The sequence below is a fragment of the Stegodyphus dumicola genome, chromosome 11, assembly GCF_044657685.1.
Source record: "Stegodyphus dumicola isolate Sdum_Otavi_A_Nest chromosome 11, ASM4465768v1".
Lineage (NCBI taxonomy): Eukaryota > Metazoa > Arthropoda > Arachnida > Araneae > Eresidae > Stegodyphus > Stegodyphus dumicola.
Genome location: NC_140778.1, coordinates 56,689,583 through 56,714,933, shown reverse-complemented (window position 1 = coordinate 56,714,933; position 25,351 = coordinate 56,689,583). Strand labels below are relative to the sequence as shown.

The 25,351-nt window shown below is 32.8% G+C and overlaps 1 protein-coding gene across 6 annotated transcripts in view; it reads left to right on the top strand.

The window, feature by feature from the left end:
- The window catches only part of LOC118191531 (uncharacterized), a 187,992-nt gene that overhangs the window by 21,731 nt on the left and 140,910 nt on the right, over positions 1-25,351 (top strand). Inside the window, exon 1 of one of the 6 annotated variants that reach the window (XM_085826728.1) lies at positions 15,817-16,144. The exons of 4 other annotated variants lie outside the window; for them this stretch is intronic. In XM_085826728.1, the coding sequence (XP_085682854.1) occupies positions 15,979-16,144 (166 nt within the window). In that variant the 5' untranslated portion in view covers positions 15,817-15,978. Of the gene's footprint in view, positions 1-15,816; positions 16,145-25,351 lie in introns of those variants that run through there. One more of the 6 variants, XM_085826730.1, reaches the window with a different exon arrangement.

Sequence of the window (25,351 nt, the reverse complement as noted above, 5' to 3'; positions counted from 1 at the left end):
TAAGGTGCTGGAGATGTGATACTGAAGGTCACCTACGAGGGAATTGCAGAGCACCCCAGGTTACGGAAAATAAAATAGATGATTTTACCAGACAACTGAGTGGCTTGAGACGGAATAGAAGTGAAAAGAAATCAATTCTAACGTCGATGTTGAAAGCCACATAAGAAGGAACTGCAGAACACCCCAGAGCACGGAAAATAAGAGAGACGAATTGAACAGACAATTAAATACCATCGGACGAAAATTTGAGTGATAAGAAACCAAAGTGCTGGAACTGTGGAGCTATAGGCCACGTACGAAGGAATTGCAGAACACCTCCCAGGGTACGGGTAGATAAAACTCAGGGTTCGGGAAATAAGACCATTTTCTGGCAACGACGGAGGAAACAAATTAATGACCATATCAAGGAATGAAGGTTGCCAAATAATGAAAAACACAGCTTTAAAGTGCTCACGTTTTCTGCAAGGAGTTTTAGGGGACCCAATCGCCAAATCCTGAATGGGGACAATCATCACCCACCACCCTTTTATTTCGGATGCCACTGTAGAGACATTTCGTATTCTTTGGAAGCAGGCAGTGTCAAAAATAGCAATGCCTTCCCCGGAAATCGAACTACGAACCTCTGGAATAGGCGCTCAACATGCAGACTACAACACCACGAAGACAAGCCAAGAAGGCGGGAGAAATACCTTATAAACTCCCCCTTTTAAGGGCAGCTGGGATATTTAGGGGGACCGAATCGCCAAATCCTGGGTGGGGAGAATCATCATCCACCACCCTTTTATTTCGGGGGCCACTGTAGAGGCATTAGGTATTTTTTGGAAGCAGGCAGAACAGTGCCTTCGCCGGGAATCGAACCACGGACCTCTGGAATACTCGCCCGGCGTGCAGACCACCACACCACGAAGGCATGCCAAGAAGGCGAGAAAAATACCTTATAAACTGTGTCAACGAAACTAACATAGCTACATTTATTTTAAATATCAAAGAATCTAACATTGCTACATTTATTCCAAATATCAAAGAATCTTACATTTCTACATTACATTCTATCTAATTCTAAGAATCTAAATTCTATAAAACCTATAACATGTCTACATTTCTTCTAAATTTTTTCAAAGAATCTAATAGAACATTTATTCTAAATTCTAGCGAAGAATGTAATATTTCTACATTTATTCTAAATAAAAAAATAATTTAACATTTTTGCATTATTCTAATCAAAGAATGTAACCTTTCTACATTTATTCTAAATTCTGTCAAAGAATATAACATCAGTATATTTATTCTAAATATCAAAGAATGTGAAAATTTTGTATTTATTCTAAATTCTACCAAAAAATCTGAACTCTTGTAAGGATTATGCTAATTTATCTAACAGTTAAATTTTGAATTAAAGTTCCTTTTCTGTCTTCCTGAATTTCAACTTGCGACTTCCAGCCAGAACGTACTTTTAGAATCGCGTTTGAATGCAAATGAGGAGAAGTATTTAACCGTAAAGTTCTACTGACTTCCCTAGAGAGAACCAGTGTTTCTGAATAGCGCGCGTTCGCCTTTGTAGGCTACTCTCTCTTAAGCTATTATTACGCTCGGCCGTACTTTAGGCTCTTGATAGCTTCGCGTTAAGGGCGTTAAGAGTTAGCGTTAAGGGTCCAACTCTGTTAGAATTTGAAAACTTCGGCTATATCTTTTTAGTTACGATTAGTTAAGCTTTAGTTCATAGCTTACGAAGTTCAAGCTTAGATGGAGGCTTTATTGTAAAACTCCAAGAAGGAGTTCTGTGAAATTAATTTGGAATAATAAAGCGTATTTAACCAACACCTCCTTATAGAAGGAAGCAGGGACACTGGATTGTGACGTCACGCGTAATCGTCTATGTCGAAACCCCGAGAGAGCAACGAAACAAAACAGGCTGCGCGCTAGTGCCGTACTTAACGTTGATTTCACTATTTGATATAGATACTTGGGTGGGATTTTATTCAGAGATTCAATTATATATAATGAATAATTTAATTACTTCAAAATTTAACACAATAAAATTTGACATAAATTTAAGAATTTTTTGTTTCTTATTTCTTGACTTTAATGAATTATACTTCCTTGTAGGTTTCACAGCAGCATTTAAAAAGTTAAAAATAAGCCATACTAACTCAAAAAAGGAATTTCTGACTTTTCCCTTATAATTTAATATTGCTTTATATTTTTCTAATATTTATGAAAAAAACCCAAATTATCTGCATACAAACTATTACTTATCATTTCATTTTTTTTCCAATCAGTAATTTGTCTTTAAAAGAAAATGGTATAAAAATGCACTAAATTTTGTCTATAATATGCTATGTGTCTTGCAAGTTTCAAATAAATTAGTATATCAGAGGTTTGCTTAGCAAATAATTCAATGTGTAATTTAAAATTATTGCTTAAATCTGTAGAACCAATAATATTAGTTGTATATGTACTTAACTGTATTGTGTTAGTTATATAGCTGAACTTGAAAATAAAGATTCACAAGTGAAAAATAAAAAAAAATTATTTACAATTTTAAGCAAGCAGTCAGCATAACAACACAACACCTAAGTTATAACATACAAATAAGTTAAAACCAGCTGATCTCTTTTTATCAATAAATTATTCAAACTTTCTTGTAAAAATTGAAGCAGAAATCTCATTAAGCATATTGCCATACTAAGAAATCTCATCAATTCTTATTTATTAACAGGTGTGAAAATTTCAAAACTGCTTCTATATTAATTGGGTCTCATCAGAAACAATAAGATGAGACTATGTGACCTTAATATTTAAATTTTGATACTGCAAGTTCAAGTTTCTATTCGTTAAATTTCAACCCATTTTGTCTGGCAATTACAAACACCGTTATTAACTTATTACAACAGCCAATTAATAGTTTCAAAATGTATTACGATACTGCCATAATATGGATAAATATCGGGCAAACACTTGAGAAGACCGTCCATTACCATTTAAAACACTTCAAGTGCAAAATGATATTAAATTTTATACGATGGCTATTATTATTTATGAAGCATATAAAGATACATTCAACAGCAAATGGATGTCAGCATCACCAGTATATGTAAAAACATTTATTGATGTTGTGTAAAGGAAGTGATTATCAGTTAATGTTTCAAATATAGAAAATAATAAAAATGTTTTACCTATGCACCAGTATCCAATTTGAAAGTATCTGGTCACTACATGCAACACAATTTTGTTGTAATTTTTCCAAGCTAAAATCGTGATCTTCTAAGTTACTCGCTATCAGGCTTGTTTAATTTAAGCAAAGAATATATCAAAATGATTTGTCCAGAAAGCCACCAGTCTTAATTATGGGACACCGGTAATTTCAAAATGCACATGAAAATCACAGGTTTGTGAAATGAGTGCTCCTAATCAGAGACACCCTTTATTCAGCCAATTCCCAGAATAATAGTAGGAGTTATTACAAACCTGTTATTTTGTCGCCATGCTGAAACACATAACTGTTATCTTGATAAAGTAATTTATCATATGGTAACATGAAAATTATACTCAAATGATATAAGTAATGGCCACTTAAAGACACAACATAGACCCTTTTTTACACAACAACAAATTAAAGACAAGGAAATGAATTTTTCAATATTTTTAAGTGTAAAACAGTCAGTACATGCCCATATAAAAAATATAAATTATAATGACCCATTCTCAGTATAAATGCAGCAGTTACCATAAATTTGTCATCTTGTAAACATGCTGAAACACAACTTTTATCATGAGAAAGCATTTTACAGTATGTTAACACCAAATGATAACCACTTACTAAATATTAAGTGGTAGCCATTTAAATACAACCCAGATACCATTTTATGCAGCAAACATTTAACAGCACGAAAATGAATTTTTCAATATTATCATCTTTCAAGTGCTCTGAATATAAAACAGTCAGTGCATGTCCATATGAACAAAATTATAATGACCCATTCCCAGTATAATAGCAGCAGCTATTATAAACATACAATTTTCTAATCATGCTGGAAACATATAACTGTTACCTCGATAAAACATTTTACCATATGTTAACACAAAAATTATATCAAAATGATAAGAGTAGTGGCCACTTAAAACATAACCCACACACATTTTTATGCGATGACAAATTAAAGGCAAGGAAATTCCTTCTTCAATATTTCAAGTCATAGAGTGGATATATATATAAATATATTTATATACGTTTGGTGTGGCCGATTGCAACCAAAATACGAGGTGCACATATACATGTTATAGCAGTCCTATATACAAAATTTCAACGTTCTGAGGCTACTCGTTTTTGAGTTATGTGAGATATGTACGTACGCACGAACGTACGTACAGACGTTCGTACAGAAGCCACGAAAAATTCTGTTCAGAATTAATTTTAGTTTCAGTTTTTTTAATAAGTTTTATAATTTTTTTGAAGGAAAAGAGTATTTTATTCTGTCCTTACGTACAGATATGGTGCAAAAACATCGTTAAATTGCATTCGATAGCGGTCAAAATGGATATTTTCGGTGAAATATGCTGCCTGAAACTTTTCGCGATTACAATACTTCCTTTTTACTTCGTACAAGGAAGTAAAAAGGACATGCCTTCTTCAATATTTTAAGTCATCTAAATATAAAACAGTCAGTATATGTTCATATCAACAAAATTATAATGACCCATTACCAGTATAACAGTGGCAGTTATTATATACATATCATTCGGTAAGCATGCTGAAACATAACTTTTATCAGGAGAAAGCATTTTACCATATGTCAACACCAAACTTATACCCAAATGATAAAAGTAGTGGCTGCGCTAAAACACAAACCGAGACACCTTTTTACGCAATGACAATTTAAAGGCAAGGAAATGCCTTCTTCAATATTTCAAGTCATCTGAATGTTAAACAGTCAGTATCTGTCCATATCAACAAAAGTATAATGACCCATTACCAGTATAACAGTGGCAGTTATTATATACATATCATTTTGTACCTATGCTGAAACATATCACTTTTATCAGGAGAAAGCATTTTACCATATGTCAACACCAAACTTATATCCAAATGATAAAAGTAGTGGCCGCACTAAAACACAAACCGAGACACTTTTTTACGCGATGAGAAATTAAAAAAAGGACATGCCTTCTTCAATATTTCAAGTCATCTGAATGTAAAACAGTCAATATCTGTCCATATCAACAAAAGTATAATGATCCATTACCAGTATAACAGTGGCAGTTATTATATACATAACATTTTGTAAGCATTTTGAAACATATCACTGTTACTTTGATAAAGTATTTTATCATGTTAACACCAAAATTATACCCAAATGATAAAAGTAGTGGCCACATAAAAACATAACGCAGACACTTTTTTACACAACAAATTAAGGGCAAGGAAATGAATTTTTCAATATTTCAAGTCAATTATAATGATAAAGAATCTTACCATATGTTAACACTAATTTGATATCCACATTAATAATAAGGACCACTTAAAATACAACCCAGGCACTTATTTACATAGATGCATAGAAATGAATTTTTCGTTACTATTACTTTTCAAGTGATCTCAAGGTTAAACAGACAGCATACATGAGTAGAAAAAAAATAATAAGGAATTCACAATAATGTGTAACAGTAACTGTTAGATGCGAAAATATTTTTTCAACAGAAATAAATCTGAACTAACATCACTAGGCTTTGCTCAATTAATTTTTTGTGTCTTGTTACATGCATTAAAGTTACTAAACTTACTAGTCTATGAAATACAGCATCATTTGAATTAAAACCTACATTTTTTAAATGTTTAATTGCTAAACACCCATTATATTTTTATTTATGCTTTAAAGTTTTTAATTTGCGCTCTTTTGCAATGCTTTTCTGGTTTAGTGTATCATTCTTTAATTTGCAATAATTATTTAAAAATGTGTTCGTTGATGACCAAAGAATCTGCTTTAACACTTTCTGTGACTCATGAGCTTTAGGGCAATCATCTAGATTTAAAAAAATGTCATTTTCTATCAGTATGTCTAGAGTTAAGTTACATGCTATATCCCTCTGATTTGCAGAAAATAAAAATTCATTCTCAAATTCTTCAGATACAAGTTTTTGAATAACAACATAATTATATATTACTGAATTTAGTACATCAGCATGAGGATATAGAAGTCCTCTATCAAATCTTTTTATCCAAGACTGTCCTTCATTTTCTACAATTAATTCTTTATCAATAGTTAGATTGCCTTTACAAATATCATAGCTTAATAGTTTCACAACTTTATAACTACAGTAACCAGCTATATACATTAAAATTGGTATGTCATTTTGAACATTTTGTATATCTTCATTTGTAATAGTTATTCTTCCTGAGAAAGTGCATCCAATATTTTCTTGCTCCAGAGATTCAATACACAGGTTTTTACAATTTAGATAAATAGGAATTCCTCCATACTTTGATGATTTAATAACAGTTGGCAGAAGACTTTGTAATCTTAATTTTGCTTCAGTTTCATATACTTGCCTTATAGAAATATTATGTTGTGAACCAGCCAGCTGTCTATATTTTCCGAATCTATTCTCTAGGAGATCTGTCTGAACTTTTCCTGGTAAAAAGTAAGTAAATTTTAGCTCCTCAATGCAATACCTTGCCATTTCGAGCAACGAATAGCTAGTATGTGTTAATGCAAAATGTGTTTCCTTAGTTAGTCCACCACTAGAACAGCCTAAAAGTTTCCACTGATCTAACCACTCAAGTAACTTATTTAAATAAATATATCTAACATCATCATTTTGCACAGTTAACGGCTTTTGATACTCATTCATCTTATGGTGTCCTTTAAAGATACTTTTGACATTGACTATTGACCACCATGTAGATATAATTTTAATAAATTCAGCTGTTGTTTCGTAATTTAAAATACTATTTTCTTTATCAATAACCATTATTGCCTCTGCAAGACGACTGTCAAATATTTGTAATGCTAGCTTGACATTTTGTCTTTCCAAATTGGTTGGATACAGAGCTTTCAGAGTCAAACCATAACTATATTTTACAATTCTGCCTGCCTCTAATGAATGGAGACTTTTTATGCATGCAAATGCCGCTGTTTCGACCTTGGAAAAATTTTCAAAATTTGGATAAAATAAACATTGCCCAGAAGTTTTTTGATTTATCCAGTTGTTCCTGACACACTTCAAGATGTGCACTGAGTCAATAACAAAAAATAGTGGCCGAGATAAGTCTGCAGGGTTTTTATACACAATACTAATTTTTGGAGGCATACAAAATAATGACATGGCTTTTTTATTTATTGAATTATTGTCAGAGACAACTGCCACAATTCTATAACCTATATTTTCTAAACCAATTATAATTTTCTTAAGATATTGATACATATCCTCAGCATTTAATGATTTAACTGGTAATATATGTGCCACATCCTTGAAAGGTGATAATAAGCTACGTATCATAAAAACATAAGCACTTGTAGCAGCTTTTTCACAGTTGTAGGCCATGCCACACAAATTTCCTCCTTTAAAATCGAAACATGAATTTAAATGCACTTCATCCATCATAATAATTACAGTTTTATCATTTTCTTCTAAATCCTTGCATCTTTGTTTAACACATCCTAAAAAGTCATCATTAAATTGCTCAGTAATAGGATTAAGAGAAAACATTGAACAAATTCTACGAATAGTACGTGGATGGGGAATAGAAATGTAACCTGAATGTCGTAAAAACTTGTATGCATGCGGTGAGATCGAGTTTAACAAACTGCAAAAAATAAGTAAATCTGGAGTATATCGATACTTCTCTTTCTTTACATTTAGTTTATTTACTTGCTCTGAAAGGAAGTTCAGTTCAGTTTCTTTTTCAGGTAACACTCTTTTCAATTCTGAAAGCATATCATCCACAATTTGTATAGAATTCTTAATATATTCTTCATTTTGTAAGTTATGAGACAGACTTTCAACTTCCTTTAGTACTTCTAGAAACATATTTACATTACTAATTTTTAGAGGGAAAACAAATTTACCAATAGATTTTATAGCGATGTTTTTAATATAAACACATACTGTTAAATCCTCATTTATTACTACCGATTTCTGGAGCTGGGTGACTTAAAATATCAAGTAACATAGTTGAATTTTCAGTATGTACAGTTGTCCAAAATGTTTCTAAAATCTGATGTTCTAGGCAATTATTGAATTCAATTAAACTTTCAAATGATCGTTCATTATCATACCGTTCTTTCATTTTCAAACTTTCTTCTATCGCTTTCTCCAGGTATTTCTCTTCTAAACGAGCTTTCTTCTTTTCTGGTGACATTCTCGATACAGAATTTGATGACATGTAGGATGGGCCATCAGGGAACTGAGAAGGTATGCATCCTTTTTTCAAACGTGGCCTAGAAATTGGGGCTTTAATTAACTTCGCTGATTTCTCATCATACATTTCGATTTCTCGTATTATTTCATCTGATCGAAAATGTAGTTCACATACCTATAAAAGAAAATATTCAAAAATCAACTTGTTGTGAGTACAAAAGTTAGATGCATGTTAATATTTAGTAACAGAAGTCAATAAGCCCTATGATTTAAATAAATAATTTGATACATAAATACGAATTAAAAAACCAGTAATATCATTTCAATTACGTGTATAATTTAAGTAATTTGTAAAATCTGGAATGCTCATCATAATGATTACAGCTTTATTTACATTTAAAGAAAATTATATATTTGAGATAATTGTTTACAACAAACACTGGTTACCAAATACAAATAATTACCTTGAATACATCATACCAAACTTTCATATATCATTACAAAAATTTTAAAATGAAACCTATTATGATTACTTAGTAGTTCCTTGTCATATAAATTATGATAAATTTGGAATAACTACAGAATCTGCCTGCACAGTATACTAGAAAGCATTTACAAATTATTAACTACTAAATTTAGAATTATTCCTGTTATATGGAACTTTATTTCATTCATAAAACTTTGAAGGAAAATATTTTTTTTGAAATGATTAAAACAGGCAAGATTAAAATCTTTCAAACATAAAACTTCTTACCCACAGATCAAAATCTAATATCGTAAGCATAAACATCACATACCTATCAATAAAAGTAATAAAAAAATGTAAAGATACAAAACATAAAAAATGCAGTAAAATTGAACTTACTCTGGTATGTTTAGTAGGTTGAAAGCCATCTTTTCTTCGTAGACTCCTTATCCATTTCATCCGGAGTTAAGTCTCATTTGGAAACTTGAATACAGCCACTTTTGGTCCGTTTTTATAATTACCACGACATGTGGCTACAGCACATTTATGAGGCATCGTATGAAATTATAAAAGCACGAGACAATATAAAAACTCTGTCGCTAACGCAAATAACCGCTCCACGTTCGTCGCTCTTGGCTCAACTACGGGGCTTTGATTTTGTTTGAAGGAGCGAGGTGAGTCAGAGACGACTACCTGTGACGTCAGAGCTTCCCCTCGCTTCAGTGTCCCGGCTTCCTTCTATAAGGAGGTGTTGATTTAACCCTTTTCACGTCTTAATCTCTGTCTCACGAGCTCAAGCGATCGTTCGCTTCTCAGTTCTTAAGATCCTTCAACTTAAACTGTAACTTAAAAGTACACAGTCCAAATTCTTACACTGTAACAAAGAATCTAAATTCTATCAAAGAATATAATATTCCTGTATTTATTCTGAATTCTGTCAAAGAATATAATATTTCTGAATTTATTTTGAATTCTGTCAAAGAATCTAACAGTTCTTATTCCTTTATTCTGTTAACGATCCTAGTCTACATTTATTCTAAGTGTCAAAGAGTCCAACTTTTCTGCAATTATTCTAAATCCTATCAAGAAACATAACAATTCTGCATTTATGCTAAATATCAGTGAATCTAATATATTTGCATTTATTTTAAATCCTATAAAGAATCTAAATTCTGTCTAAGACTATATTTCTACGTTTATTTAAAATTCTGTCAAAGTATCTGACATTTCTACATTTATTGTGCATGCTATCAAAAAATCTAATATTTCTACATTTATTTTAAATAACAAGCAATCTAGCTTTTTTGTATTTATTCTAAATATCAATGAATCTAACAGTTTTATATTTAATCTAAAATTCTGTCAAATAATTTAAATTCTATCAAAGAGTAAAAATTTTATCAAAGACTATAACATTTCTATATTTTAAATTCGATCAAAAAATCTAATATTTTTGCATTTTTTCTAAATATCAAGAAATATAACATTTCTACATTTATTCTAAATATTCAAAAATCTAACATTATTGCTTTTATTATAATCCTATAAAATAATCTAAATTGTCAAAGAAGATAACATTTCAACATTTATTCTAAATTCTGTCAAAGAATCTAATATTTCTATATTTAGTTTAATTTCTATCCTAAATTCTATCATTACTGAAAAAAAAAATTAAAGTTTAGACAAGTTATAGAAATATATTCTGGAAGATATCAAATTATCTTTTAATTTACCACCATATCATTAATCTGAATTAAGGTAACTAAGAGTCAAAAATAGGCAGTGACAGGTTGAATGAGTTTGCACCGTATAATTTCCTTAAATGAAAGGCCTTTAATATTTTTCAAACTGAAAATGATCAGTTTAAAACGAGTTACTCTTTGGAGGACGTTATGAAGAATTACCCTTTGGAAAGAATATTGAGATCATTTTTATTCTAATTTGCTAGCTTAATCCAGTCCCTCATTCACTAGTGGTTCAATGAGCATACACTTGCAGAATGCCTAAAGAAAAAGAGCAAGAATAAAGTAGAATGCCTGAAGAAAAAGAGAAGAAAAAATAAATTTTTGCGTAAAATTTAGTATTTGTATTTTTTTTTTTTTTAATTTAAAATCTTTTAATCTTATGATATTTGATTCTTGCGATTTCAAAAATAAAATATTTGACTAAAGTAGAATAACATTTTAAGAAACCAAATGTAGGATAAAATTGTGTAAAGCAATGGGCACAATGATAAAACTGTTTAAAGCAGTGTATGCAAGTCATCCTAAGTTAAAATGTCAGTTATACATCTCTCTTATTTATATATATCTTTTCTGAACATAACATTGAAAGGCGTGTTAACTGTGCTTTACTGTATTTTCTCTTTTAATATATGCAGATTTCAAAAGCATCGTAGTCTGGGTTGCAAAGTATTCTTCCGAAAGAAAAGCATTTCAAATAAATAAAATCAAATTCTGGAAAATTTATATTAATAAATATATTTAAAATGCTCAGTTCGAAGGAATAAATAGAAAATTTTAAAACAATTATCTGAAGAGACAATGCAACACAAAAAATTAAAATAAAAGTATAAAAATTTAAAAATTACCTAAAATAATAACTATGACAAAAATATATGTATAAAGAAAACTATTTGAAAAAAAAAATAAACGCTGCACCTTTATTTACGCAGTTCGAATAGGTAAATAGAAATTTTTAAAACGGTTATTCGAAAAAAACCATGCAACTTAAACAATTAAAATGAAATTCGAAAAAGAAAAAATTACCTAAAATAATAACAGTTATAATTAAAAATATAATATAAAGAATATTATTTGGAAAAAAGGAACGATGGTGACTTTCTTTCCTCTCACGGGTAAGGAAACTAGGTTGCCATATATTAAAAAGTTATAAGGATCACGGGCTTCTATCGTAAAGAATGAGGAAGCCGGATTAAAAAAAAAAATCATGTTTTTCTGCAAATGTAAAGTGAATATGGGCCAGTTTCATTTCGAAGGTCTTCACGAAAGCCTGCATTCTGAGGAAGATCGCAAGCGAGTGGTTTGAGGAAATAGACAACTAATACATTAAAGGTTGTAAAAAATTATCCCATTCGACTGCGCACGTTTTTGCTTGTACATCCAGTTAGTAATTGAAAGATCCGTGGTTCGAATCAGGTGGAGAGCACAATTAGTTTCGCACTTGCCAGCTGGAAACCCTAATGGATTTCTGCAGTGGCGCCCGAACTAAAGTGCACTGGACAGTCAATCGTTACATCTGGATATGATCTACTGCATCTCGTGCCTCTCTTCATTCGCTCTAACCGGGAGAGAATATGAGAAATTACTGTATTTACCCCGTGCATGTTCTAATTGTGTAATTTATCAGTATGTACAGCTTGCATTTGGAGGAACTGTGGGTCGAATCCAGGATAAGGTACAACTTTTCCTGGCTTTCTAAAAATTTTAAAAGACAGATCAGACGCGGTCTTTCTCCTTCAGTAGCAAAAGGTTAGGGGAAGTTATCAGGACTTGTGTTTCTCTTGATTTGCTTTGGAAACAAAGTATGACCTGAATAAGAACAGGGAGCTTACTCAAGCTATGTTCAAGATTTGTGTATAACAGATGACACAAGCAGGAAGGGTATACGAAAACCTTTATTTTCAATACTTTACAGGTACTTCCGAACTTGGGAATACAGAGACCAACCACTTGTGGTATGAACGCAAGAATATAAAACTACTAACTAAAACTCTAACTAAAATCTAACTTTGAATTAGTATACAAATGCCTAGCACTAAAACTGGCCTTTATTTAAAAGGGTACGTATGTAGTACGCCGAGCTGGTGAAACTACAATACGTTTGGAAATATCAAGAGGGCTAAACCTCTGGCCTTAAAGGCAACCAGCAACCGAGTGAAAACTCGTAAAACTGCAGTGGCAAGCGGCTTGCTTCCTAAAACTCCTCTGTCCCTTAACTCTTGGCAAAAAGCCACAACTTAAATACTTGGGCGTTAGCAAGACAATTTGCATAAACAAGTTAAAGCATTTAATTCTGGCCGGAAGTAGAAAATAAGAAGTGATAGTACAGTTTTAAAATAAAATAAACAATAGTAAAACTTAGGATCCTTACAAATTTATTTGAATATGGCAAAAAGCATGAGAGCTATCTTTCTAGAGGAAGGGATGCATTCGTGGACGACTATTTTTTGGGGGGAATACCTCGTATTCACGTTACACATGGAGAAATCCAATCATACAACGTGCTCATTCTTCTAATTTGAAACATTAGGCAATATTCAACGGTAATAATTATTGCTAGTGGTCTAACCGCAATATTCATTGGTCTTAACCATAAGCCACTGATGGGCGTTCAGGAGTTAAAGATTTTTACTTCTGATGAAGAAGGATCTGTGCCTGATTGACCTCGAAAAAGATAGAATTTTATTGAAAATCTACGAAAAATAGGTTACTTTCATGTCTAAATTTAACTGTTGCAAGTAATTCCTAAAAGGAAAAAGGCGTTAAATAACAGAAATTTTAGGGATGCTTATGTTAAAACCTGCTATAATAACATTAACATCTAGGGTTAAATTTCCTTTTCACATTCGATCGAGTTAACAAATCTAAATGAGGCATTTGTTTTAGTAACAAAGAAGCCTTGGTGTTTATCGCTGCCAAAGTTATCTATGGCATTTGTCATACACAATGCAAAAAAGTTTATCAAACTCAATCGGCACTTCTCAGTTTTACGCTTCAACTACAACCTTGAACATCAACGTACAACAAAAGCTTTGTTGATTTATTAATATGGTTACCTTTTACGTGGCGTCCTTGTACGGCCTGTTAAATTATACACATTTTTCGTTTAAACTTATTTTCTCAAATTTCATCAGAGATATACTTCTCATCCGATCAATTGATTTCTCACTTCGCAGCAAGGCAAAAATGCATAAAAACTCAAAGCATCTACATAAAAATCTGATGTGTACACCATATGACTTCCTTGTACGGAATATTAAATTATACGCACTTTTTCTTGCATTTCATTTAAACGTATTGGATTGAATTAAATCTACTTCGCCGACAGCGCATAAACCACAATAGAATAAGACACTCTGGCGCTAGGTTCACTTAACAGTATTATATTTCATTCATATTATAACTCAGAATGCACAAAATTTATATGATTTAAAGAACTATCTAATCGTTGCCACATGTTCTGTTCAAATACTATAATAAAGCTAGAACGATGTATAAAAGAAATTAAGCAAACAAAACAAAAAAGAAACAGTTTTTCACAGACGATTGAGTACTTCTCATTCAATTAATTCAGTTCTCACTTCGCGACAAGGCAAAAATATATAAAAACTCAAAATATCTGTATTAAAAATGACGAAGTAAATCTTAAACACTTATTTCCTCGAAAAATTCCAGAAATGATTTGGCATGATTTAATTCGCAATAATAAATGAAGGCGTTATCTTTGTTGTTCCGAAGCTAAGTTTCTCTAGATTGGCTGCAGGTTCACTATCCTGCTGTTTCAAATGTAAACAAGCAATGGCCACCATAAAAAAAATTATTAGGCTTAGTGGCGCTTTAACAACTTTAAAATTGTTGATAATTCTAAAAATATTGCATATAGATTTACTAAAGGCGTAAAAACTTTAACCGGAAGATAAGAACAACATAATTCCATCATTTTTAAAGCAAAAGATGTACAATTTACAATCATATAAGAGTAAAGAAACTGAGATCACTGAGCCGGGTAACAGAGTGGATATATATATAAATATATTTATATACGTTTGGGGCGGCCGATTGCAACCAAAATACGAGGTGCACATCTACATGTTATAGTAGTCCTATATACAAAATTTCCACGTTCTGAGGCTACTCGTTTTTAAGTTATGTGAGATACGTACGTACGTACGTACGTTCGTACAGACGCCCCGAAAAATTCTCTTCAGAATTCATTTTAAAGCAGTTTTATAATTTTTTTGGAGGAAACGAGTCTTTTATTCTGTCCTTACGTACAGATAGCACGCAAAAACATCGTTAAATTGCATTCGATAGCGGTCAAAATGGATATTTTTGTTGAAATATGCTGCCTGGAACTTTTCGCGATTACAATACTTCCTTTTCACTTCGTACAAGGAAGTAAAAATTAGCAAAATAGAGAAAAATATAAGACATGAGATAGGGTAAAACACAGTTGAAAAACAATTTCTGCAATTAAAATTAGGGTTTGTAGGATTTTTCGATGCACAAAATTGAAAGTTTACTTTTTGTCCTAACGGTGCAAAGAGACGGCCTCGTTAGGGTTAGCACTAGTTTAACTTTTAAATGTTTGCTAATTCTGCAACAAATGGATGTTGAATTAATAAATAAATAAAAAATTTAATCGGAATATAAGAACATAATTCAGTCGCTTTAAAGGAAAAATTGCACAACTTAACATATAAATATAAAAACATTGGTTTGAGATACGGGCACTTAATTTACATATATTCTTAGAATTTAAATGGTACTGTAAATCAGTTCGCAGCAATAATTAATTTTATTTTTATTTTTTATTTTTGCAATTAAAATTTCTTAATTAAATTTTAAATGTATGTTAGCTTTATACGAATACAGAATATTTGTTAAATTTATATATATATTGTTTCACTCAAAGGTCCAATATTACTTTCATTACATCTAAGAGATATTATTTACTGTTACTCGTATTACGCCATTTAATCATGGTCATGTATTACATGGATTGAAGAAAGTTTTCGTAGTAAACAGCAATACGTTACTCATATCAAAATGTTATGATAAACTTAATTATTACAGCAATCTGCAATACGTTACCGAATTATAGATCAGCCAATTTGGATGCTATTGTGCTCTGAATATGCAATTGAGAAGTTCCAAAATAAATTCTTTCTGACGTTATCTCATTTGTGATAAATGATATAGATGTATCGAGGCACATACTGAAAAGCTTATAATTATCTATATTTCGTTACGCAAAGTGTGTAAAACCTTCCTCAAATCTAATCGTAAATCAATGCTACCCGAAAGTACAATAAAATTTTCTTATTCCTCTGATGTTTTCAAAGTAGTAAATGTAATTAAGAACTTTGAAATTAATGAAAGAAAAATAGTTTTTCTGTGATCTTAAAGAAAATGACTTCGAAAATATTGGACATAATTGTTGTTTCAATTTTTCTTTCGTCAACATTCATCTATGCATCGGATGTATTAAAAGCAGATGATGTTAGCCGTGAGATTATTGACACAGAATTAAAGAAAAGTGAAAAGGTAGATGTTTTGGACCCAGTGAATATCACAGGTAAAATTTAATTTGTAATAAAGCATGAAATGTATTTTGTAACGGCGGGTCTCAGAAATCCTCTCTTTTTTTCCTTAGGCAGATAGATGGATATTCAAAAATAATAACAATAATAAAAAGAAAAACAATTTGAAAAGATCCAGATTTTTAGACGTCGCACAGAAGGATTTGTTAAAGTGTTTTTAGTCTCTCGCGGAACATCGTTAGTTACCAATCTATTCTTAGACTCTCTCCTAATTAGCATATTTATTTTTTGTTTGTTTGTTTGTCTTTTTAGCTTTATTATTAACATCGCTTTCTTCGCGCTTACGCCACAAAATTTCAACAGCAAAATCACAAAATATTTAAAAACTGCATTTATAATTCCCGACAGAAAATTCTTAGTTGCTATATATGTATTTTTTAACCCAGAAAGACATCAGCCCCGAGTGTAACGTTAATCTCGAAATGGCATTTTGCTTTGAATCACAACAAACTAGTATTCTTGCCAACAAATTTTTGCCAACAAATATTATCGCCATGTATTACGTTTAAAGAAATTAAATAATGAAAAATCTGTGTGAATATATGTAGAAAAAATCTGATGTGTACACCACATGACTTCCTTGTACGGAATATTAAATTATACGCATTTGTTTCTTGCATTTCGTTTAAACTTATTGGATTTTATTAAATCTACTTCGCCGACAGCGCATAAACCACGATAGAATAAAGGCATTCTTTAAAATTCACTCTATTTGTTTAACATAGCGACACTCTGGCACTAGGTTCACTTAACAGTATTATATTTCGTTCATATTATAACTATGTCTATGTCTATATCTATGTCTTATCACTTAGTAAGAGGCAATCGACCATTAACAGCCTCTACCAATATATCATATTATAACTCAGGATGCACAAAATTTATATCATTTAAAGAATTATCTAATCGTTGCCACATGTTCTTTTCAAATACTATAATAAAGCTAGAAAGATGTATAAAATAAATTAAGCAAACAAAATAAAAAAGAAACAGTTTTTTACAGACGATTGAGTATTTCTCATTCAATTAATTCAGTTCTGACTTCGCGACAAGACAAAAATACATAAATGTTCAAAATATCTGTTTTAAAAATTACTAATTATTAAAAATTAAGTAAATCTTAAACACTTATTTCCTGGAAAAAATTCCAGAAAGCATTAGGCATGATTTAATTCGCAATAATAAATGAAGGCGTTATCTTTGTTGTTGGGAAGTTACGTTTCTCTAGATTGGCAACAAATCCACTAGTCTGCTGTTTCAGATGTAAACAATCAATGGCCGCCATTAGAAAAAGGCTTAGCGGCACTTAAACAACTTTAAAATTGTTGATAATTCTAAAAATATTGCACACAGAATTACTAAAGGCATAAAAACCTTAACCGGAAGATAAAAACAACATAATTCTATCACTTTAAAGCAAAAAATGTACAATTTACAAATATATAAGAGTAAAGAAACTGAGATCACTGAGCCGGGTAACAAACTGGATATATATATAAATATTATTTATATACGTTTGGTGCGGCCGATTGCAACCAAAATACGAGGTGCACATCTACATGCTATAGCAGTCCTATATACAAAATTTCAACGTTCTGAGGGTACTCGTTTTTGAGTTATGCGAGATACTTTCGTACATACGTATGTACGTACGTTCGTACAGACGCCACGAAAATTTCCCTTCAGAATTAATTTTAGAGCAGTTTTATAATTTTTTTGGAGGAAACGAGTCTTTTATTCTGTCCTTACGTACAGATATCACACAAAAACATCGTTAAATTGCATTCGATAGCGGTCAAAATGGATATTTTCGTTGAAATATGCTGCCTGAAACTTTTCGCGATTACAATACTTCCTTTTTACTTCCTAGAAGGAAGTAAAAACAACGGTGCCTAGAGCCATCAAAGTTTGAATAACGTAGTCCTCCACCCAAACATGAGCACCTGGAAGCACGAAATATTGAACTTCGAATTTGGTTTATTATCTCTTTCGAATTTTAGAAAACGTAAACGAATTTTTAAGTAACCAACTCAATGCTTTCAAAGCCAGCAATAGCAACACTGTACGAAAATAAAAACATTGTTATCTCCAGCGCACGAGACTGTGTATCGGAAATTCTAAAGATATGTTGTTTTTAAATATTTTGTGATTTTACTATTGAATCGAATTTTATGTGGCGTAACATGACATTTAATGGGTGATACACAAAATGTTAATAATAAAAAGAATTAAAAAAAGGTTTCCAAAGCCATCTTAGTAAGGAAACGGAACATTGACATGCTAAACTGCGAAAAGACTGAAAAATCAGAAAAATGTATGCCAGCACTGCATCGGAAATTCTAAACGTACATCGCTATGCTGCTGTTAAAAATTTTTGTAATTTTGCAGTTGAATTGGCTCAAGTGATGTATAGCTATGGCTCAAGTGCAAAAAAATGATGCTTCTAATAATAAAGCTAAAAGGACAAAAAAAAAAAAAAAAAAAAAAAAAAAAAAAAAAAAAAAAAAAATGAGTGTAACAACAGACTGTTGGGAACTCAGAGAGAGCCTAAAAAACCTTAACAAACCCTTTTGGATCACCGCTAAAATCTGAAACCTTTCAGATTGAGGGGGGGAAAAAAGTCTGTGTATTTGCTATATTATTTCGTTCAAAACTAATTACTCGAGCAACCAGCCTTCTAAAAAAGTTATCATAAAAAAGAAAATAAGCGTATAATTATTCTTATCCGACCATCTAAGTGTGTTTCCATAAAAATATTTAATATTTCAATCATATATCTCAAGATATAAATGTAGTTTTAGTTAAATCAATGAAATTAAATACTAGAAATGATATTTTTATATACTGCTTTTATTGCTTTTGAATGACTTGTCACTCATTAACAGAAAGATAACATTTGGAAGTTAAATATCTTACGCTTTGCCAAATGGCAATACTCAGGTGCGGGACATAATAAAGGATTATATCTCAGTGGTTTTAGATAGGAGGCCTGCGAGACGCATGTGGTCCCCTAAAGGAATTTTAAGCTGCCTTTGAAGATTTTCAATTATGTATTTGTCACAAATACTATGTTACAAATATTTTAAGATTGTCTTATTTCGTTCGGTTTCATATTATTTTCTTTATCATTAAAAACGAACATGAATAAAGTGCCACAAAATCTGTAAGTAGTTAGGATTTGAGTATCCCTGCACCCCGGAAGTGCCGTCGTCCTTCAAAAGTACTTGGATGTAGTAGTAGGCGGTAATGTAGGCGAGACTGTTTGTCATATACTATGTTTTTCTAAAATGGGATTGCTTTAGTTAGAGACTGACCTCTCGGTTGTTGACTTTTGGAACATGTTTGTTGTCGTTCGGTAGGTTTCTTTTGTTTGATAGCCACCAGCTGTGAGTGCTTTTTTGTAGTATTTTTAACGTTTTTTTGGATGGTGTAAGTGAAGGACAGCAGCGACGTTGTGAATGCTTGTCCCCCTCGTACACCATTCATAAAACGCCTTCGATTTTCTTAAAAGTAGTATCTTCTTCTTTTCTTTTTGGTAGTTTTTTTAACCTTCTTTGGACGGCGGGGGGTCGGAGACGACCAGCAGTAACCCATAAAACGTCAGGTCATTCATTGGGTTCGTTGTCTTGAGTTCGCTTGTGCATTTTCGTTTTTCTTTTTTTTTTTTTTTTCTTTTTGGAAATATTTAGTATAAAAAGGGAGTTGAAAGTGAGAATTAAGAGTAGTAGATGCAAGATGAGTGCAACAAAATGGAGTATTTTTATTATAAATTTCGTTTTATTTTTGGCAATAACAATAGTCGTCGTAGGAATATTTTTCGGAGAATTAATGAGGAATTGTGAATGGGGTGAAGGGAAAGTGGATTTAAGAAATTCTACTTGTAAGGAATCGGTTTATATTGGTCGAAAATTGTTTTTGCATGTATGTGTAAAAGAGAATAAAACAGTTTATGATATACGTTATTTTTGGAAAGATATCGATATGTTGAAAGCCGATATAATTGGCGTACAAATGATGAGGGGGGAATTTATGAAACTATGCAGTTTTTGCAGACAAAATGTATAGACATTTGAGTCCTCGGATATCGGAAACGGTTGGATGAATGTAAATATATTTTTGTTAAAGAAAAAAAAAAGAAATTTATCAACGATGTTAAAATTCAAACATCCAAGTTCCTGTTTGGTTATTGGCCCGAGTCAATCAGGTAAAACTTCGTTGGTACGCGAAATGATACGAAATCGAATATATGAAGCCCCTATCAGAAAAGTAAAATGGTGTTATTCGTATTCCTCACCTTGGTTTTGGGAAGAACCAGACATTGAATTCATTCAAGGTCTTCCGGATAGATACGAAAAAGGGGATTTGATAGTGGTCGATGACCTGATGCATCGACTAAATGAGAAAATTGCCGATCTTTTTACTGCCGCCTCACACCATTGTGAAGTCAGCGTTATAGTGATATTACAAAACTTATTCCCTCGTTTAAAAGTTATGCGCGACATTAGTCTTAATGCGCATTATATCATTTTGTTTAAAAATGCAAGAGATGTCTCCCAAGTTAGTTGCTTAGGACGACAGTTATATCCTCAGAACTGGCATTTTTTGACGGATGCTTATATAAAAGCAACAACGAAACCCTTTGGTTATTTAGTTATTGACTTACACCCTCAAACATCGGAGGAGTATCGGATGCGCGAAAATCTGTTTCCAGATAAAGACGGAATACTGTGGTTATTTCGTCCGAAATGACGAAGAAGAATTTGAAAAAGCAGTATCATTTCTTGCGAATATTAGCTCATTCCCACCCATCGCAGAAACGTGCTTTGTTACAGACTGCAAATAAGGATCAAATTTTATCTCTCTGCGAAGTTTGTTTAAATATTTTGAATGGAAATATCCCCGTTAATGTACGTAAGCTGAAAAAATATAAGAATCTCTTAAGGTTGCTATCTAAAAAACACGAAAGCATACAAAAGAAAAAAAAAAATTTAGTCAACCAATCGGGAGGCTTTTTACCATTGATTGCTCCGGCAATAATATCTGCCTTGGGTGGTATTTTAGGACCAGTTATTAGCAAACGACTGTAAAAAAAATTCTTAATCCCAATTTTGGGCTACAATGGCCAAAAGAGTGGCTCTCATACCCGAAGAATTGGTATCGTCTTATCATCTTCAGAAGCCAGAATTGAGATTGGAAGATGACATAGACACGTTATTAGAAAGAGCAAAATTACCCGACGACATGAAAGCAAAGTTGTTGGGGCAACTAATCACGCGGTATCACAGAACAGTGCACGCACTACCAGAACCTATACGTGTGAGCCTTGCGAATGAAGCGAAAGAAACTAAAGAAGAGAAGGGATTCCAGCAAGTGGAAGATCCTGTTATTAGGGATATTATTCTATCAACACCCCAGAAATTTTCTAGATTGGTGCCTCTGGTCGCCGAAAAATTAAAATCGAGGCTTTATTCATGGAACGATCGCGGAGAAATTATTCTTGACGGTAAAACGATTCAGGGATCCAGTATGGTGGATTTCTTTAATTACCTAATGAGAAATATAAAAAATGCTCAAGAGCCAAGGCATTTCGATGTATTTCTAAAGGCTATCGAAGAAATTAATATACCGCGCTCATGGATAGGGAATCAGAATGTTTCGTCTCGCATGAGAGATACCTCATCGCACTACCCCCTCACGGAAAATAAATCCTCGAGCGGCGAGGAAAATGTCTTTCGATGGCCCCCATCAAATGTGAAAGACTTCGATCATCAAACAAAAAGAAAACAGCAGAGATATAAAGTACAGCAGGAAAGAAGAGGGAGATCCCAAAGTCAAGCACCTTATAAAGAGGAATGGGAGGAGCTTTAAACGATGCCGACGCAATTTTAGAAAATATCTATTACGATGTAGAAAACTCCGCTTCGTATGGCGGAGTGGTAAGATTGGCTCGTGCCGCACAACTTGCGTTGAAAACGACGCTTCGATGGTTAATGAAACAGGATGCTTATACGTTACATAAACCAGTTCGCTTTAATTTCAAACGACGGAAGGTGTTGTCTTTCGGCATTGGAGAATTAATGCAATGCGATTTGATTGATTTGTCTAAGCTCTCTAAATATAACGATGGTGTAAAATATTTATTAACAGCAATTGATGTGTTTTCTAAACGCGGGTATGCCCTTCCTTTAAAATCGAAGAGTGCAGATTCTGTACTCGAAGGATTTAAGAAGCTATTTAAGGAGACAAATTTTGTGGTGAATTTACAAACAGATGAGGGAAAAGAATTTTTTAATAAAAAAGTTTGTGACTATTTTAGAAGACATGGAATACATCATTATGCCTCTAACAGCGAATACAAGGCGAGTGTTGTAGAGCGATTTAATCGAACGTTAAAATCTAAACTCTATCGAATATTTACTTACACCAATTCCTACAGGTATGTGCATGTCTTGAAATCAGTTTTGAAAAGCTATAATTTGAGTATTCATCGTAGTACTGGTTATGCACCTGCCGACGTGAAGCCGGAACTAGAAAGTGAAATTTTTGAAAAACTGTATGGCTATAGCATAAAACCGAGATACAAATTTGAGGTAAACGACCAGGTGAGGATTTCTAAAACAAGGCGAGCATTTCGCAAAGGTTATTTGCCCAGTTGGACAGATGAGGTTTTTGTCATATATAAGAGATATCCTTCGAGTCCTCCGACATATCTGCTTAAAGATTTAAAAGGAACAGTTCTGAAAGGAAGGTTTTACGAACAAGAGATACAAAAAGTATTAAAGAGTTCTCACGATTTCTGGAGAGTGGAAAAAATTCAGCAAACGAGAGGTGTCGGTGCTAAGAAAGAATATTTCGTCAAGTGGAAAGGCTTTGATCGACGGTTTAATTCGTGGGTGAAAGCGTCATGGATGAAATGACAGACGAATTCTACGTTACTCTACCCAGCAATGCGAGCATGCAGTATTTCCCTCTAAACAATCAATCATCTTATCGAACAAAACTCGCCTCTCCTCTGTTATTGAACGATTCTTGGGAAGTAGGTCTAACTGAAATTTTTATTCCACGAAATTGGTATAATGTGGGAGAGTATAATAATGACTATGTAATAACTAGGAATGTGGAGAAAAGCATTCCTATTAAATACTTTATCATTTAATTATGGCGTTTTAGTTTCGGTAAACGCAGATGTTTCTCTAGAGGAATTTTTATCAAAACTGAATGATAAAATTAGTACCATTCTCGGTAGAGAGGACGCTGTGAAATTCGTTCTAGAACATGAAGGGAGGAGTATTCGCTGGGTTCTTGCAAATGGTTTCGAAGTACACATTTCTAAAAGAAAAGCTCCTAAAATGTTACAGATGTTTTACTTACCAGATGAAGATACTATTATTAAAAAATCTCAAGTGATGAGATTCAGATCAATAGCTGAAAACAAAGATCAGTTATTTTCAATCATAAATAGGAGCCCTTCTAGCACGAAACTGCATTTGATTCCGTTAACCTTAATAAAAGCAGATGTATCTAGGGGTCTCTTTGGCGACGTAGCAAAAAATATCCAAGATCTTAAATTGGAAAATTTTGTCACTTTCACCTACGATCAGACGAAGTCCCAACTAGAAATAAAGGTGTCAGAAAACACAGAGCTGCATATTACTCAAGAAAGAGCATCCTCCCTTTTAAGGATACTCGGCGTCCGCGAAAACCTTATAATTTCGCAAACGCGAAAGTTTCCTGTGCTTTTGCCCCTAACTGTGGAGGAGGGGGAAGCTGTGGAACTTTTAATTAAAGGATATCCCGAAGTAACTATGACTGAAAAAGAAACTTTACATTTGCATGTCAGCGCAGGCGTATATAAATCACCGGAAACTTTATTTCGCGAATTTCAACACGTACATTTAAGACAATTAGCGAATTCAAAAGTGTTTTTAGAAGTTCCTCCAGAATCGGAGCTGGCATTTGGGAAAGGGCTGGCAGACATGCTGGGATTCGTCAACACCCATTTCAAGAGCGGAAAATATATAAGCGACTATCCTTTAGAACTGGACGGGGGCATTACAGAAATTTTTGTGTACAGCGATTTAATCGAATCACATCACGTTGGAGATGTGCATGTTCCGCTGCTAAGGGTTATTCCCTGCGTGAATGAAAAAAATGATCAAATTGTGAAGCATTATGAAAAAACTATATATTTTCCTTTGCGAAAGCACTATGTGGAAACGATAGAAATAGAACTGAGAACGAGTAGCGGGAAAAAAATTACCTTTACGGGAGGAAAAACATTTGTAGTCCTGTCTTTTCGCCGTAAGAAAACTATATAAATTGAAGATTTTTCAAGCTTTCCTCTCACTTTCTTAAAACATCCTTAGAGAAATGCACTTAAATCAGAAAGAGTGCGAATCCTATTATTGTGCTCAAGTTGGTGGTGGCGGTGGTGTTTACTTTCAAGGTATACCTCACCAACGAGGTTATGGGTTTTTTGGAGATTTGCGCCGATACATTACGCCGTTGGCACTTAGAGCCGGTCGTTATTTGGGCAAACAGTTGATGCAAACAGGAAAGAACGTCTTGTCAGATGTTGCAGCGGGATCGTCATTTAAGGACTCTGCTCGGAGCAGGTTACGTGAGACCTCTAATAAAATAAAAAGTGATATTTTTGAAAAATTACAGAGGGGAGAAGGTATAAAAAGAAAGCGCAAGAGGAAAAATCGTCAATCAAAGAGCAAGCGTTGTAAGACAAAAGCAGATATTTTTACATAAAGATTAATAGTAATGGAAACTCAGGGGGTCATATGCCTTAAGAGCGAATTGGATCTCTTTAATGGTGTCGCCGTACAACTGGGCATCGATTCCTCTTCCTTCGTGGAAATCCACCCCGTATCTTCATTGTCTGATAAGACGCCCATAGAATTTTACATTAGCGGTAATGGTGAACACTATTTGGATTTGGCGCATACGATACTACACACACGACTTAAAATAACGAAAAAAAAAAACGATACCAATCTCACCGACGCCGACGGGGTGGCACCTGTTAATTATATTTTAAACACATTGTTTTCCGACTGTTCAATATTTTTAAATGATAAACAGGTTTCGTCACAAGTGAATTATTCTTATAGAGCCCTTTTGGAAAGTTTGTTGTTCTATTCCAAATCAGGTCAAGATAATCTACTGAGTGCTGG